The sequence below is a fragment of the Diplotaxodon limnothrissa genome, linkage group LG17 (assembly GCF_057381915.1).
Source record: "Diplotaxodon limnothrissa isolate DT_005_m linkage group LG17, D_limnothrissa_male_GT1.1, whole genome shotgun sequence".
Lineage (NCBI taxonomy): Eukaryota > Metazoa > Chordata > Actinopteri > Cichliformes > Cichlidae > Diplotaxodon > Diplotaxodon limnothrissa.
The window spans coordinates 20,567,420-20,583,124 of record NC_140612.1 but is presented as its reverse complement, the minus strand read 5'-3'; the positions used below and the strand labels follow the sequence as shown (position 1 = coordinate 20,583,124).

Below are 15,705 nucleotides of genomic sequence, written 5' to 3'. Positions count from 1 at the left end.
TGTTTTTATTTTTCCATTTACGTTTTTTTTATCCATTTGTCATCGTTATTTGTAATTTTAACTTTTTCGATTAAAGCTTTTCTATTTTCAAAGTTTCAATGTCTTCTATTTTAAGACATTTAAGTTGAACGTTCTATTTTCCTCAAACTTTGGTATCTATCTTTCTTTTGATTCCTTAAATGTAGTATTTCCATCGCTCTCCCTGCGTTGTGTCTTTACAGACAACAGGACGAAAACAAAGGTGCTCAGTGAGTCCTCCACCGAGCAGACACGATCTTTGGTTGAGCTAGCCGGCTAACTGTTAGCTGAGAGAGACGCCATTAGTTGGGTGAAAATCAGGCTTTGGCCACAGGGTGAAACGCGATCTGTCTCTGGGTTTGGACTCGCTTCCCTCCGAGCTGCGAGTAGATTCCGGTAGAAGTCGGGTCCGTGTGTGCTGTCGAGCTGTCCCTCTCATGATTTTAGCTCCTTTTTTGAAGTCGGAAGCTGATGTGAGCTGCGCAGGACTTCATTTCCGACTGGGTTAGCATTAGCAGCACTAGCCTTAAAACGCCCGTTTTGCGGATAAAAGCGGAGGATTTGTGCGAGTTTTAACTGCCAGCCATGGCGGCGGCGAACAGCGGCAAGACCTATTCGTTCAAGGTGGTGCTGCTCGGGGAGGGCTGCGTGGGGAAGACGTCGCTGGTGCTCAGATACTGCGAGAACAAATTCAACGACAAACACATCACAACTCTACAGGTAAGAGGGGCGGAGGAGCCGGGCTCGTGCTTGTCATCGCGTTGCAGGTGGCAGGTGGAGGGGAGTCTTGTGTTTCCTGACCCGGGCCTGCCGGGGGAGCGGAGTTATTGCGAAATATCGGCGGTGTTGTGGCTGTAACCGGATCCGATGACGGAGGGGAAAGTCAGGTGTTTTTCCGGGAGATTTACGGTCATAAACAGCCAGAAATACATCTGATACACCTGACTTCACTCACTGTTTTCACCACGGGTGCTTTAATCTCCAAGGGGGGCCAGGGGCAAAAGAGAGTAGCTGTGGCCCCACAGGAACCCCCAACAGAGCATTTTAAAGCTTTTAGTGGTGTAGCAAAGACAGGAAGCATGAGGGAAGAGAGGTGAGGAGATGAAGAGACACGGGTGAAACAAGTGAAGGTGACCTGCACAATCTGTTTGATTATAAAAACGAAAGCTTGTACAGGTGAAGGATTGGGGGGGGAGTGTGAGGAAGCTTACTTGACTTGAAGCTGAAGTGCCTCTCACCTGCATTCTTTCTAGTGACCAGCAGGTGGAGCCTCCTGGTGATTATGTAGAAGTCTATCAGAAAACAGTCCTTCCTCTAGCGTCCTCTTTGAGCTCTGCAAACACGTTTCTGATGACTATATAATGTCAGTCTGTAGATTAACGTTCTACTGAATTCAACTTGATATTCGTTTAGTAAATAAAGGCCACATTAGAGTCCAAAAGGACCAATAAGATGGGACTGATTTAGGGTACGGGTGACCTTGTGATTGACCAGTTTAGTCAATGATACAGTATGATCACGTGATGTCTCGGATTCTCAATACAGCTGTGTGAAACTGCAAATTTCAGTATTGATCTGATATCAAGTAAATACAGACCCAGTTTTGCTGATACAATACCAATACGTAAAAGCAGGTTATATATGGGAGACTGGTGTGTCATGATTCATGAGATGAAATGTTGTCAATATGCAAACTCTGAACACTAAATCCTTGTGATTTGACTTTCCACAATAATTAATTAGTTTCTGTGTATTTAGAATCTGAGGCTTTTGGAAACCTGGGATAAAATGTTTCTGCCTCTAAAGGACTTCAAACCAACAGAAGCAGAAGACCGCAATTTCTTTCCCTCATTTCTTGTTGCATACGATGATGATTTGAGAGTCAAATGAAACTGAAACTTCGCTGCTTTTCTTTCACCGTCAGCGTGTAACTGACTCCTGCAGTGCAGATGTGTCTGGGCATGTGGGACTGCTTCGCTCGCCTGTGGAATGATTTCTGTCTGCTCTGCTGTCAGGTGTAAATGCGCTGCTCAGCTTCCAGCAACATCTCACCGAGGAGCAGAAGCTCAAAGGAAACAGCAGGAAAACCCTGCAGGTTTCCGTGTGGCTGCTACTGTTTTACAAGCAGTCCTCTGGCCGCCGTCTGCTGATACCTGTCCCAGCTCTTTGAGTCAGGATTAGACCATTGATAAGGATTCACCACACTTTATTTATTAATTTACCTTTGAACATTATAGATTTATTGAACATCGAGGTGGATGGGTGAGAGTTTTCCTGGTGTGTAGTTGTGCTCTGACCGGCAAGTGCGAAAAAGCAGCAAAGGTGAGACCCTGTGAGGCAAAGGCAGAAACCTTTACCTCCTTTATCTCCACGCTGCTGAGTGGACACTCTTTCCTTCATCTTTGAGTCACTTTGAGCTTTCCCCACTGCAAATTGAAGTTGGGGGGGGGGCGGATAATTAGAATAATAGGACCTTTTTCTTTCTCTTTTTTTTAAGGAACTATTTAAAAAATGCTTTCAAGAGGGAAAAAAAACAACAACACTTCCAAGTGCAGATGTGTTTTTAAATAAAACATTTGGGAGATTTATTTGAGTTCACACCTTGTGGAAAATTAATCAATTAAAAATAGGCCAGTTTCATATAAATAACACGTAGCAGTGGCTGAATAACTTACAAATATAAATAATAATCATGAAAACTATTTGTATGGAATTATGCCTTCATTTCACTGCGCTGTGATCTTGTGTCCTTTCATTAAGACGCAGGCAGCAATCAACCGTCCAGCTCAGGGTCCACAATATATAGATATTTATTTCAAAATAAAAGCATATTAGATGATACCTTTCTCACTGTTTAGTGTGATTTCTGTTTCTGAACATCACTGCAGAGCTTCTCCATATCAGGGCTGTAAGAAGTCACTTTAATATTCACACAGGACTGCAGAGTGTCATCAGTGAGGACACGGTGCTGTTTGGACTTCATGCAGTTTATGCTGAGAAAACCTGCTTGCTTAAGTATGTTGCTCCAAAGATGAACACGACTGCGAAATATAGAGTGAAATTACATAGAGCGAAGTGTTGCAATATTGTACAATGTGAGCCACAAGCATAGGCGTAAGTTTTATAAATGTGTGCAACGATTTGTGTAACTTTCGAGGACTTACGCACGCACTCGCGCTCAATCCCCACAGAAATGCAGAGCAATCTGCCCTCAACTAAAACAATTTCACAAATGTGTTCATCCAAACCTGAATAATTACTGATCATTTACGCACAATTTATTAATTTCAGCTTCACAAACCAGATAAGCTTTTTGCTGTCAAAAACCTTTCTGTACAATTGTTAAAACTACACATAACATTTCACTAGCTCGCTCACAAAACCTTAAATACGTGCGGAAGAATCACCTGATACGCAAAGATCATGTCACACACCCACTTGGGGTTTGATGCTTAGTGCTCAACTTATAGCAAAGTGCAGAGATGGAGAGAGGCGTCAGACCAGCAGAACTTTATTCACCTGGAGGCGGTGAACACAGTGACCACCTCAGTACTAACATTTCACTCACAGCTGAGCCCGTTAGGCTCTCTTTGCAGGCAGTAGTTAATACTTTTCTTTTTCTCCCTCTGTGAACTTTATACTGTAGATGTTACTCTGACTCTTACTTAAACTCTGCTTAATGAGGATGTGTGGAGTTGCTGAAAGGCATTGTGGGGGATGTAGGCTGGGGAAGGATGTGGGTTCGCCACAAACTCCGTTCACCGCAGAGTAAAAATGCAGTCTTTGTGTTTGCTTCGTGGCCTCGGCTGTTTGGAGGATCCTTGTTGAGGACGAGGATCAGCAAGCCCTCCAGGTTTTCCGTGGACAGCGTCGCAGTCACATGGTCATGTGAATGAACCTCAGCATCACACTTGCAAGGCTCATGTCTACGCTCACTCTCATGTGACGCACAAAGGGGCATCCCAGCTGATTGCAGAGTCTGCTGGCCGTGGATGAAGGATCATCTCACTGAAGCTTAAAGTGTGAGCACAGCATGAGTGTCAAACGAAGCATCTCAGTGTTCTTTAGATGAGAGGATTAGGAGAAACTTCCAGAGGCTGTTGATGGTTTGTTTTCGCCAGCACGAGCTCTGCATTATCGAACTGTTATGATTTGTCATGGGACTGTGAAGAAAAGTGTCTGTGTGTATGCATTTTCCAGTCATCCTCTCAGTTCAGAAGGATTTAAAGATGTTTATTAGCAGTGCCGCTGATGGACATCGCTGAGTTTAGGGAGTTTAAACCAGTTCCTGCTGTTTGTTTCACCTGCTGTAGGTTTACCCAGAACCAGTACTTTATATTAAAATGATAAAACTGGCTCAACTTGTGGTCATTTTCAACTAACTGGTCTGATAATTGTCTGAATCATTATCCAACTCTGGATTTAGCATTTCAGTCATGTAGCAGACAGTTTTTGGAAGTAAACAGAAAAAGCACATAAAAGGAAAACTGGTTTAAAATTGAAGTAAACAGTTGGGGGAATTAGAATCACTTACTGATTTCATTTTTGGCACGTTTGGGCCTCCGTAGATTTGGTTTAAACCTCAGAGGTCAGAGCACTCGTGGAGCAGTGCAGTCAGCTGACCGACGTCACATTTACACACTAATTCCAACCTTAATCACATACTGTCACAGCCCCACTCTCAGCCTTCCTCTCACCTCTCCACCATAAATCTCTCCCCTCTGCTCCGTCCAGCCGTCACGTAAATTCTACTGCTGATGTTGAAATCTTAATCTCGGGTTTGACTTTCCCAGAGAACGCTTCAATAAATCATACGTGACTGGGACGGAGGGGAAAAGCCACAGCCTGCTGCTCGGCAGGACTTTGGTCTTTGGTTTATTGCTGCGCAGACTGTCGACAGAAATCAGTTGACAGGTTAACATAAAACTTGCAGATGTTTTTGTGGTAAAATGTGAGAAGTTACAAAAGTTGTTGCAGAAGGCTGATTTTAGCAGAGATGCTCGTAAATTATTGGTTTAACTTCTGGTCAAAGGGCACGTGCACAGAGCTGAAGCGGTTTCAGAATATGTTTGGGGATTTATCTGCTAAAATAATCTCAGACTTTATTTTTTTTTCACCATCCACCAGTTTATTGTGCATATTTTCTACTGTTTAGTTTCTATTTTATTTTCTAGCGCTTATGTTTTACTATCTCCAGTCCAAAAAAAAGTGTGAGAGTGTAAAATGTAAATTAGAAATGGAAAAAAACCCAGAATGCAATGATTTGAAAATGTCATGAACCCATGTTTTATTCACAACAGAAAACAGGACACGTATAAAAGTTTAAAATGAGAAAATGAACCATTCAGCTGCATCAATGCTGAAAGGTACACACAGATAACAGAGCATCTGCTCCCGTCCAGGCAGGGAAGGCCTTCATATTTCAGCAGACCTGCCTGCAATTAGGACCTTACACCAGCTGAAAACAGCATCAGCATCGCGAATTGAAAAATATGGCAAAGCAGCAACAACAGCAGCCCAGATGTTTTACAGACTGTAGTTAAAAGAAGAGAGGATGCTGCAGTGTGGGCAACATGCCAGTTTTATTGAGACATGTTGCTGGTATCAAATTCAAAATGATTTCATATTTTTTATTAAAATGTTTCATTTTCTCAGTTTAAACGTTTCTCTCTTTTATTGTAAATCGAGATTCATGGATTTACAAATCATTACATTCTGTTTTTATTTACATTTACATGATAAACTGTTTGTCTTGTGTTTTTGATATTTTAGTATTTTTAATTGGTGAGATGCTTTATTTTATTTAGTTTAATGGAAATTCATTGAGCTTTTTTTCTGCTGCTTTATTTTGTTTAGTATCTTATTTAACATTTTATCCAATTTTTATTTTGTGTTTTTTAGTTGTTGAGCTACCTTTCAATATTACTTTGCTCAGTTGAATCTTATTCAAATTGACTTTGTGACATTATTAAAATAATCATGTTGTCCTCTTCCTACGCAGGCGTCCTTCCTCACAAAGAAGCTGAACATCACAGGAAAAAGAGTAAACCTCGCCATATGGGTAAGGCTGCGTTCAAAGTAGTTTTTATTCTCCTGATCTTCTGAATAAAGGTTTTGGGTGTTAACGTTGTCTGGTTGTGCAGGACACAGCGGGTCAGGAGCGCTTCCACGCCTTAGGTCCCATCTACTACAGAGACTCCAATGGAGCCATACTAGTGTACGACATAACAGATGAAGACTCCTTTCAGAAGGTACTTTTGAAAACGAAAGTTTGATGATTCGACAGCATGTCATTATGGAAATGACAAAACAGCAGTGGAAACTAAACTCGTAACAAACAAATAACCAGTTTTGTGTCCTTTTATCCACAACCTTGGAGCAGCTATATAGAAGCTTTACAGTTCATCCAGGAAGTAAAATTTCTTTTTAAATAATTTACAAAAAGTAAAAGACAGTTTACATGGCTGCTGGTGATCACTTGACCCTCTGGATTGAAAAAGGTCGATCCAAAACAATCAGTGTTTTGTTATGGACAAATGCTGAAAAGTTCATTAAAGAAATGGTATTTAATTTAAACTTTTAGGACCTACTCTGAATTGCCCGGCTATAGTTTAGTAATCAGAACTGAAAAGTGCAGTCAGAGTATTTCCAGTCTTAAGATGAGTAAACATTAAGATTGAAACATCTTACAAATAAAAAGTTTAGTCTGTCTGTGGGTCTTTGGATGTTAAACCCTTTTTCTCAGAATGTTAATTATGATCATAATGTTGCTCTTTCAGTTCCTGTCTGCATTATAATTACTTCATTATTTGTATCTTGGTTTTATGAAGGGTTTATTTGACCTGAGTGCTTTGTTGTCGTTGCAGGTGAAGAACTGGGTGAAAGAGTTGAGGAAAATGTTGGGGAACGAGATTTGTTTATGTATAGTAGGTAAGTTATCAGAAAGTGGTGGAGACCCAAAAGGGAGCTAAAAGAGATGAACACAAAGATTACTGAAAATTAGAACTGGTTTAATTTTTTTTTAATGGAAGTAAAGAATAAGTTAATGAAAACCAAGTGGGCAAAAATATTGATTATTAAAAGTGCAAAGGAGATTTGGTTCATTTTAAATAGGTGTTGTGTCTCTGTAGGGTTGTGATTACTGCCTGCATTCTGCCCATCTTCCATCTACAATGGAAACACGGTCCAGGCGTCCAGTTCAGGGACTCCAGTTAGCTAAGGTGAAGCCTAGCAGACAGCTAGCAGCTAGAACAGCTGTAGCTGTCAGTCAAAGAGGCCACGCCCCTAATAATACATACTTTAAGCCTTTAAAAAATACAAATTAAGGAGTTATAAAGATATGAAAAGAAATGACCTTTAGAGTCCAGTTTGTGTGTTGGGCTGTAAACATATTTATCTCTGCTGTAAAGCTGGAAATTGTAACATGGGAGCCTCTAGTGGACATTTGAGGAACTGCATGGTTTGGTACCTACTCAATGGTTTTCATTTTCACCCTGTAGACCAGGCCTCGAGGGCCCGTGTCCTGCTGGTTTTGGATCTCACCCTGGGTCAACACACCTGAATCAAATGATTAGTTCATTACCAGGCCTCTGGAGAACTTAAAGACATGTTGAGGAGGTAATTTAGCATCTAAATCAGCTGTGTTGGATCAAGGACACATCTAAAACCGGCAGGACACTGGCCTTCGAGGCCTTGAGTTTCCCCACCCCTGCTGTAGACAGACACCTTAAAACAAGGGAGCCTGGGGGCCGGAATCGCCCCAGCAGGAAAGTGTGAAGGAGGATATACATTTTGGACTTTAAACTGTATTTCATAAATTTTACAGCTTTTCCCACTGATGCCCAACATCACTCCCACACCCGATCATATCACAGTAATAAAGTAACTGATAAATTATCATATCATAGATCACATCTACTATTGAAATGTTTTCTGGTTATTTTTTATTATAAAACAAACCCACTACATAAACGGAGTTTGACATCCCTGTATTAAAAGGAAGCTGGCTGAAATTAAGTGAAATGATCCTTTAAGGTGTCACCAGCAGCACACTGACTTAAATATCAGCGATGACTCGTCTCTCTCGCATCAACACTGTTTTTTTTGTTTTTTTTTTCTGATGTGGTTATATAGATAAATAGAAGTAGATTTAAGGGTTGGCTGGGAGTTTGGTAAATTGTGTGGTTCATGTGAACACATGAGCTGAGGAGGAAAACAGAGAAAATAAACCTCATGAGCAGCGTTTGTTTTTAAGATTTCATGTCACGCACACTGGACGTTTGGGCCTCCTCTGTTGCTCCTGTTGCCATAGCTGCTAAATATATGATGTTGTTAGTCCGTGTGTGGCTTCATGGGGGCAATTTGTACAGTTATAACTGGATTATGTTGGTGATGTTGCGTTTGTCATGTGTTTGTACCCTATCGTACAGTTATCAAATCTGTTGTTTGGAAATTTTGATTTTGCTTTTAATTAGACTCCACATCACATGAGCACTTCAAAGTGCTCCCTCTGAGCTGAGCGCTGCATCGTTAACGTACCTGTTACATCCAGTTCACAGTTCAGATGCCTGCACAGAAATATTCAAATCATTACTGTGGGTGTTTGCATCTATAAATAGATATCACATTCAGCTCGGGTGGATTTGCATGCAGCTATCAGTAGCTGAGAAAATAACTTCTCAGCTTTAACACTCAGCGTTATAAATATTTTTCAGTGTTGTACTTTTATAAAAACCTCTGTGTACTTCAGAAGGTGCATGTTTTCGTCAGTGGCTGGTGGAGACTAGTGATGGGAATTCCGGCTCTCTTTAGAAAACCGTCTGTTTTGGCTCGGCTCACTAAAAGCAGCCAGCTCTTTCGGCTCCTAACTGGCTCTTCAGTTGTTTTGTTGCTTTAATTAATTTATTATCAACTCGTATATGTGTGTATATGTATATATGTGTGTGTGTGTGTGTGTGTGTGTGTGTATATATATATATATATATATATATATATATGTGTGTGTGTGTATTAGGGGTGCAACGATACACAAAATTCACGGTTCGGTTTGATACTTTGGTGTCACGGTTCGATATTTTTTCGATACAAAAAAATGTTCATGCCTTTTTAATTTGTCATTTATTAAGATTATAATTATATATTTTAACTCAAAAGTACAGTTTTAAAATTTAACCCTAACCCTTGTGCGTGTTTTTTATTTTGACAGTGAATGCGCACCTGCGGACCACTTATGTGCAGCCCTGGTTATTTAGCTCGTCATATTGCAGCCACAGAAATTATTTTGTCCATGAAACCATAAAGCTGCACTTTCTTTTTGCCTTATAGTCTGATTTGTCATAACTTTTCCGTTTTGTGGTAAGCTTTTCTTTGGCTGTCACTTCTTCACCCTGACCTGTCTTATTTGGCTCAGCAGAACTAAAATATATATCCTGCTGCTTTTACACACGCACTCACATAAGCTCAGCGATTCTCTGCGCGATCAACCTCTCACATGTTTAAGCTGCGGGAGATTTCACTTGTCATGTTTGCGTAGTAAGCTAACGATTAATAAGACGATGTCAGAGGAATTGGTGCACAAATTATCATCACTCACAGATCAGTGCTGTCGCTCTCTATACACAGTTCGCACGATTGCAAAGTGAAAGCAAAAAAACAAGCGCAAATTCAAACGCGATTTCAATATGTCACATATTGACAGTGGCTCATCGATGCCAATGACATAATTACCCAGCTACATTTCTGAAAGAATGCAAAAGCATTGACATATATTTTTCCTTCCTACAATAGCCCGACTGAAAAAAATCGCTAGCTCCAGGATGTCGGGCTAGCGATATTGCAAGCCCTGTATCTGATTGAGGAATCACTCATCTTTGGAAAAGAGAGTTTATTACAGAGAAATGTCTCTTTCCAAAATAAAAGCTATACTATCGCTTCTTCTGGGCTATATTCTCAGCAGCATATTAAACATATAAGGAGAATCACGTGCTAACAGCTGTCTAAATGACTCGGCTAAAGTTAGTAGCATGCTTGTTGTTTTTGTCTTTGCACTAGGATGATGTAAATGTGCAGTCATATTCGTTGTGTTCCCACTAGTGCTTTCAGGTTAATCTCGTTGAAATGACTTTAACGCCACAACACGGGAAATCTCCGTTAACGAGCTACCCCTGATCGCCCCGTGCATGGGGCTAGACGGCCAACACGTTAACGAGCTAACTGCGCTAACACACTAGTTCCCACCCATGTAATTGAGCATTGCATGGCACATCCAACATACTGTTTTACTTTAGTCCATGACTCTCTTACCTTCAGGGTCATACGTCACATGAAGACCAAAATAATTCCAAACGCCAGATCTGAATGAGGGTGGGGGAGGTCCATGTTGCAAGGAGAGCTTAACTTCTGTCTCGCTAGCTTGCCCTGCGCTCTTCCTTCTGACTATGCTGTCTGTGTTGAGCGCTCAGTGGATCTGCGCTCGACAGTGCAGCCTAGGCGGAGTAGTCGAACGCAGATTCACTGAGCGCTCAACACAGACAGCATCGTCAGAAGGAAAGTTGATAAAATAAATTACAAATGTTGTATTGTTCGATACATATGCGTACCGAACCGAAAGCACTGTATCGAACAGTTCAATATCGATACGAATATCGTTGCACCCCTAGTATATATATGTATATGTGTGTGTGTGTGTGTGTGTGTGTGTATATGTGTGTGTGTGTGTGTGTGTGTGTGTGTGTATACGGTGGCCCCTAGACCGAATCAGAGCTAAAAGTGAACCTAAGCACTAAATATTAACTTTTGTGAGGAAGCTGGAGAGCTTTTAGAGAGCAATGATCAGTGCTTATATCAGTGGAATAAATGACTGTCAGAGTGAAAGCGCTCACTGTAGCTTTGGTTTCAAGAATTTGAATGAATGTCTGATCACATCAGACTTATGAGGAACAATGTGGTTTCTGTCTCTGTTGTGGAACACTGCGAAAGCTCTTCATCCTCATGAGGATATATGAGGATCTGTGGGAGTTCACAATCATTCTGTAATTTCTGGACTCACAAACCTCCTACTGGGAGTGTTCAGGAGTGTGTGGTATATTCCTTGTACAGCTGTAGTGAGAGCGCAGTTGGCATCATGCTCGTTCTCAGTAGGTATTGCTCTCTGACAGAGCTGCTCTCTGTATGTAGCTATTGTTTGTTTTTCGTTGGTAGTTTTTCTGGACAGAATTTCTCATCTGTTCACAGACGATGTAGTTCTTTAACTTTATTGAGCGGCAACTTCCACCTGACTCTGGGGCGAGGTCAGATGTGAAGTGGGAGGGAAAAGCGTGAGCACCTCCACATCTGAGGTTGTGGTTCTTGGTTGCTGCTCTAAGTGGAGTTCAGTATCTCAGGATATTTTTGAATGTGTGAGCAAAGGAGGGAGCGAGAGCTGTACCAATTTGTTGTTATGAAGAGAGCTGAGTGTGAAAGTGAAGCTGGTGATTTACCGGTCGATCCACATTCCCAGCTCAGCTCTGGGTAGTGACTGAAACAATGAGATGACAGATACAAGTGCCAGAAAACATTTTTGTGACAGCTCTCTTTTAGAGACAAGGTGAGGTGGGGCTCAGAGTAGAGCCGCACCTCCTCCAGATTAAAAGGAGTCAGCTCAGGTGGTTTTGGGCACCTCAACTAGAAGGAGAGCCTGGGGCGGACCCAGGAGCAGGTTTGGGAATGCCTTAGTGCTCCACCGGGAGAGCTGGTGGAAGTGGCTGTGTGCAGGCAAGTCTGAGCATTTCTGCATAGACTGATGGAGACCCGTCCATCATTCGGACATGTGATTGACTACTTTTGCATGCAACTCTCTGACTGTGTAATGATTATCTTTGGTTGACTACAACTGCTAATCACAGATTATAAAGTATAATGTGATGTGACCTTAAAATGATTCTTAAATTGGGCATTTTACTGAAGGTTTGTTTTCTTTGCAGGTAATAAAATAGATTTGGACAAAGACAGACATGTTTCAGTGGAAGAGGCTGAGAGGTAACAACTGCTGCTTATTAGTCAATAATAATACTTTTATTATTAGTAGAAAATATAATGAAGAAAAATTAAAGTGAGCATCATTATTTTATATTTCCCACGCCGAGCTGCTCAGCTGTGAGCAGCGACGATGTCCTGAGTCTGAGCAAAGTTTAATGGCCACTCTCATGTTCGTGTGCAGTTATGCCGAGTCGGTGGGAGCCAAACACTACCACACATCAGCCAAGCTAAATAAAGGCATCGAGGAACTCTTTCTGGATCTGTGTAAAAGTAAGACCGACAGCATCTTTAATTTTTTTTCACAATACAAAAAGATCAAAGAGCAGCAAACTTTATATTTTTTGGAGGCTTAAGGAACAACTTTTACAACATATTTTTGTTTAAGGCGGACATGATTTATTCTTTAATTATAAAACACATTTTGTTAAATCGCTTGATTTCCTGGCAGCTTGTCCAAATCACATTAGTTAATCACATTAACCATATCCCTAGACATTTTGTCATAGACAGGTGCAGTTCTGTCCAGGATTGGCTGATTAGATGTTTGTGATCACACTAAACAGGTTAACTGAACAAATAGGCCAATGAGTGAATTCTGTTCATTTGACACAAAGTTTCTGTCAATAATTCTAAGGTTGAAATCAGTGGTGTGCAAATATGTGTGCAGAATTCAAATCCGTAGGAAACAGGGCGTAAAAAAAACCTTTCTTTGAAACTCGGGATCTGACCTTTGACCTCTGAACTGGTCTACTGTGTTTTCAGGGATGATGGAAACTGCTCAGGCTGAGGAGAGGTTGAAGGGCAACGGAGCCAGCCAATCAGCATCAAGTAGGCGGGGTGTACAGATTGTTGATGATGAACCACAGGCCACGCCCGCTGGAGGCTGCTGCTCCTCTGGCTAACACACACACACACAAGCACACACACACCTTCTCTCTGTGCTTGCAGACATAATATCCACACACACATTTTCCAGTGTCTGTCGGTCCGCTCTACTGTAATCTGCTGTGTCCATTCAGCGCCGCCTCTGCTGCTAAGGAGCATGGGAAATCATATTTAAATTTGTTTAATCTGTGTTCCCTTCAAAATAAAAGTACCTGGAGTCCTTATGATTAAAAGGAGTGTGTGTTCAGTGACTAAATCACTTTCTTTAATGATAATAACTCCCCATGTTAGTTTGTCGTTGATAAACGTCCATCTGCAGCTGTTTGTGTGTTTGTACTAAACATTATTAATAAAAGACATGAAATCATTCTGAGGACAGAAAGTTGAGTCTCAGGCTTTTAACACAGATTTTTGTTTTTGTGTATTGGGGGAAATAGGGGTTTAACGCACACACACCCAAGCGCACACACATACATATAATACTACCCCCATTAATCTTCATGTTTATCTGAAGCATGTTTTCAAACTAAGAGGAGGAACACAGGACTGGCTGTTTGTGGTGCAGCGGCTCCACCTGCTGGTCAAAAGTTAAACTGCAGTGAATTGGTAAAACATCAAAAATATGAGTTTAAATGTTTACTTTCGGATGTTAAAACACTGAAAGAATACAGGGTGTTGCTTTTCATAACACGGCTGTCCAATCCACATTTTCTTTTTTAGAGGAAGACTCACACAAGCGGCTGTAAGACGATGAATATAGAAACTCAGCAGAGTCGGGCCACATAATTGTTAAATGGTGCTGTGCAGAGTGACATCACTTTCACACTGCAGGCGAAAGCGCATCAAATACGATTTTTTGACCCTATGCGACCCATATCCGATCATGGTATGACAGTGTGAACGGCACAAATCCGATATTTTCAAATCCGATCTGGGTCACTTTCGTATGTGGTACTGAATCCGATACATATCCGATGTTTTAGAAAGCGACTGCTGTTTGAACGTTCAAGTCGCATTAAATCCGTCTTTTTACGTCACTGACACAAGACAGACGCCAATTATCAGCTCCGGAGAAGCGCCCGAGAAGACATCGCGAACGCTTCCTGGCCATCCGGTGAAACTGCTGGGAAGACAAAGCTGGAGAAACGTGAACATTTTATTTGTACTGTATAATCTGCAGACTCTGACAGAAATCTGCAGCTATCCTTTGAAGCACCGCTCCTCTAAAACAGCAATAAGGATCATTATTAGGTTATTTACATTATTATGTAAATAACAAAATAACTTAAAGCAAAAATTGGGAAACGTGAAGTCCGAAGTCTTTATATTAAGGGCCATCAGTCAAACAATATTGTTTGCTCTGGGTCTAAACAGAGCGCGTTGTGTGTGACGTCTTCTTTTGCGCATGCGGGCCGCTTTGAGCGTTCACATTAGAGCGCGTTTGCTGTCACATTTTATTTGTAGTGTGAACGAGCAGACAAAAAAATCGGATTTGATCAAAAAATCTGAATTGAGCATTAAGACCTGCAGTGTGAACGTAGCCTTAGTCTGTGGACAAGGACTCTACGGAGCATGCTCTGTGGGTGCAGAACAAGCCCTCTGAGACCTTGAGCCACATTTTAATAGTGAATTTTGTAATTTGATTTAAAGAGGGAAGAAAATGTGTGAAGTCAGATTTTGATCGAAGCAGGAAGCTGTTAAACACATTGCTAAGAAGCAGAACTGCAGTTATAGATTCCCAAAATAAAAATTATATGAAAACCGATGTGTCTAAACTGAATAATAGAAAAGAAACGTGGGAAATGGAAAATTTATTGCTGAAACAGATTCTTGGTTTGTAAAGGAAGTAAAACAATCTTTTGTATTAAAAGTGCTGAAAAATCGAAATGTATTAAAAAAAAGGCTATTCCTCACATTTAGTCAGTTATTACATTTGATCGGTAATATAGCCAGTAAAATCTCAGAAAAGTGATTAGTGACATGTTTAAATGACTTACATGTGAAAGTGTAATGATATTTAGAGGTCCTATTGACAGGGAAGAAGGTCTTTATGGTGTAAAGTAACAGTAAATGGCACTTTTGATGATCAAATGATTAGAAATGGGAAATTAAAACATTTTTGTTAAATGAGGGAGCACTGCCTCAGTGTCTCAACTGATTGTGCTTACGTCGCCCCCCAGTGGCAATTCTGAGACAGAAAAAAGGTATTTAATTTAAAATTACTGAAAACTGAAACTCGGTTGAATGTTCACATTAGAGAAACTGGAGTACATGATTCTTTCTCTTATTTTTTGAAGAAAAAAAAAAAGAAAACCCCATGTTTTAATGGGTTTTACACACACACACACAGACACACACACTTATTGAATTGATACTGTGCATGTCTGATTTCTGTAACCAAGTTTGTCTGACTTTTCGAAAAAATAAAAAGCACTGACAATGCTGAAAATTTATTCATATTCTCATAGCAGTGATGAAATCTGCCCAAGTTTTCTCTCTTTTGTCTCAGCTGTGAACTACTGTTTTTTTTCCCCACTGCATTTGTCGCTCCAGTCATCTCTGCTCCATGAAAAACATTGTACACAAAAATACATAAAACACAGTGAGTGAATTGGTTCTTGCAGAAGAAGAAGAAAACAAAAATGATATTCTTCCCAAAAAAATAACAGATTGTTTTGGAAGTGTCACTTTTTTCAAACTGCTTGTTTTTTCATCATTTTTTTTTTTTAAGATGAATGATTTGTACCCAAAAGCAATGCTCAGACTTTTGTCTTCAAAGGGTAACCT

The 15,705-nt window shown here is 40.7% G+C and overlaps 1 protein-coding gene across 1 annotated transcript; it reads left to right on the top strand.

The window, feature by feature from the left end:
- Positions 1-292: 292 nt before the first annotated feature.
- rab21 (RAB21, member RAS oncogene family) lies at positions 293-15,383 on the top strand. Its single transcript, XM_085376186.1, has 7 exons — positions 293-738; positions 6,020-6,079; positions 6,162-6,269; positions 6,885-6,948; positions 11,979-12,033; positions 12,215-12,303; positions 12,796-15,383. Exons 1-7 carry the CDS (start codon positions 604-606, stop codon positions 12,933-12,935), a joined length of 651 nt encoding a protein of 216 aa, XP_085232312.1. The 5' UTR covers positions 293-603; the 3' UTR covers positions 12,936-15,383.
- The last annotated feature ends 322 nt before the right edge of the window (positions 15,384-15,705 follow it).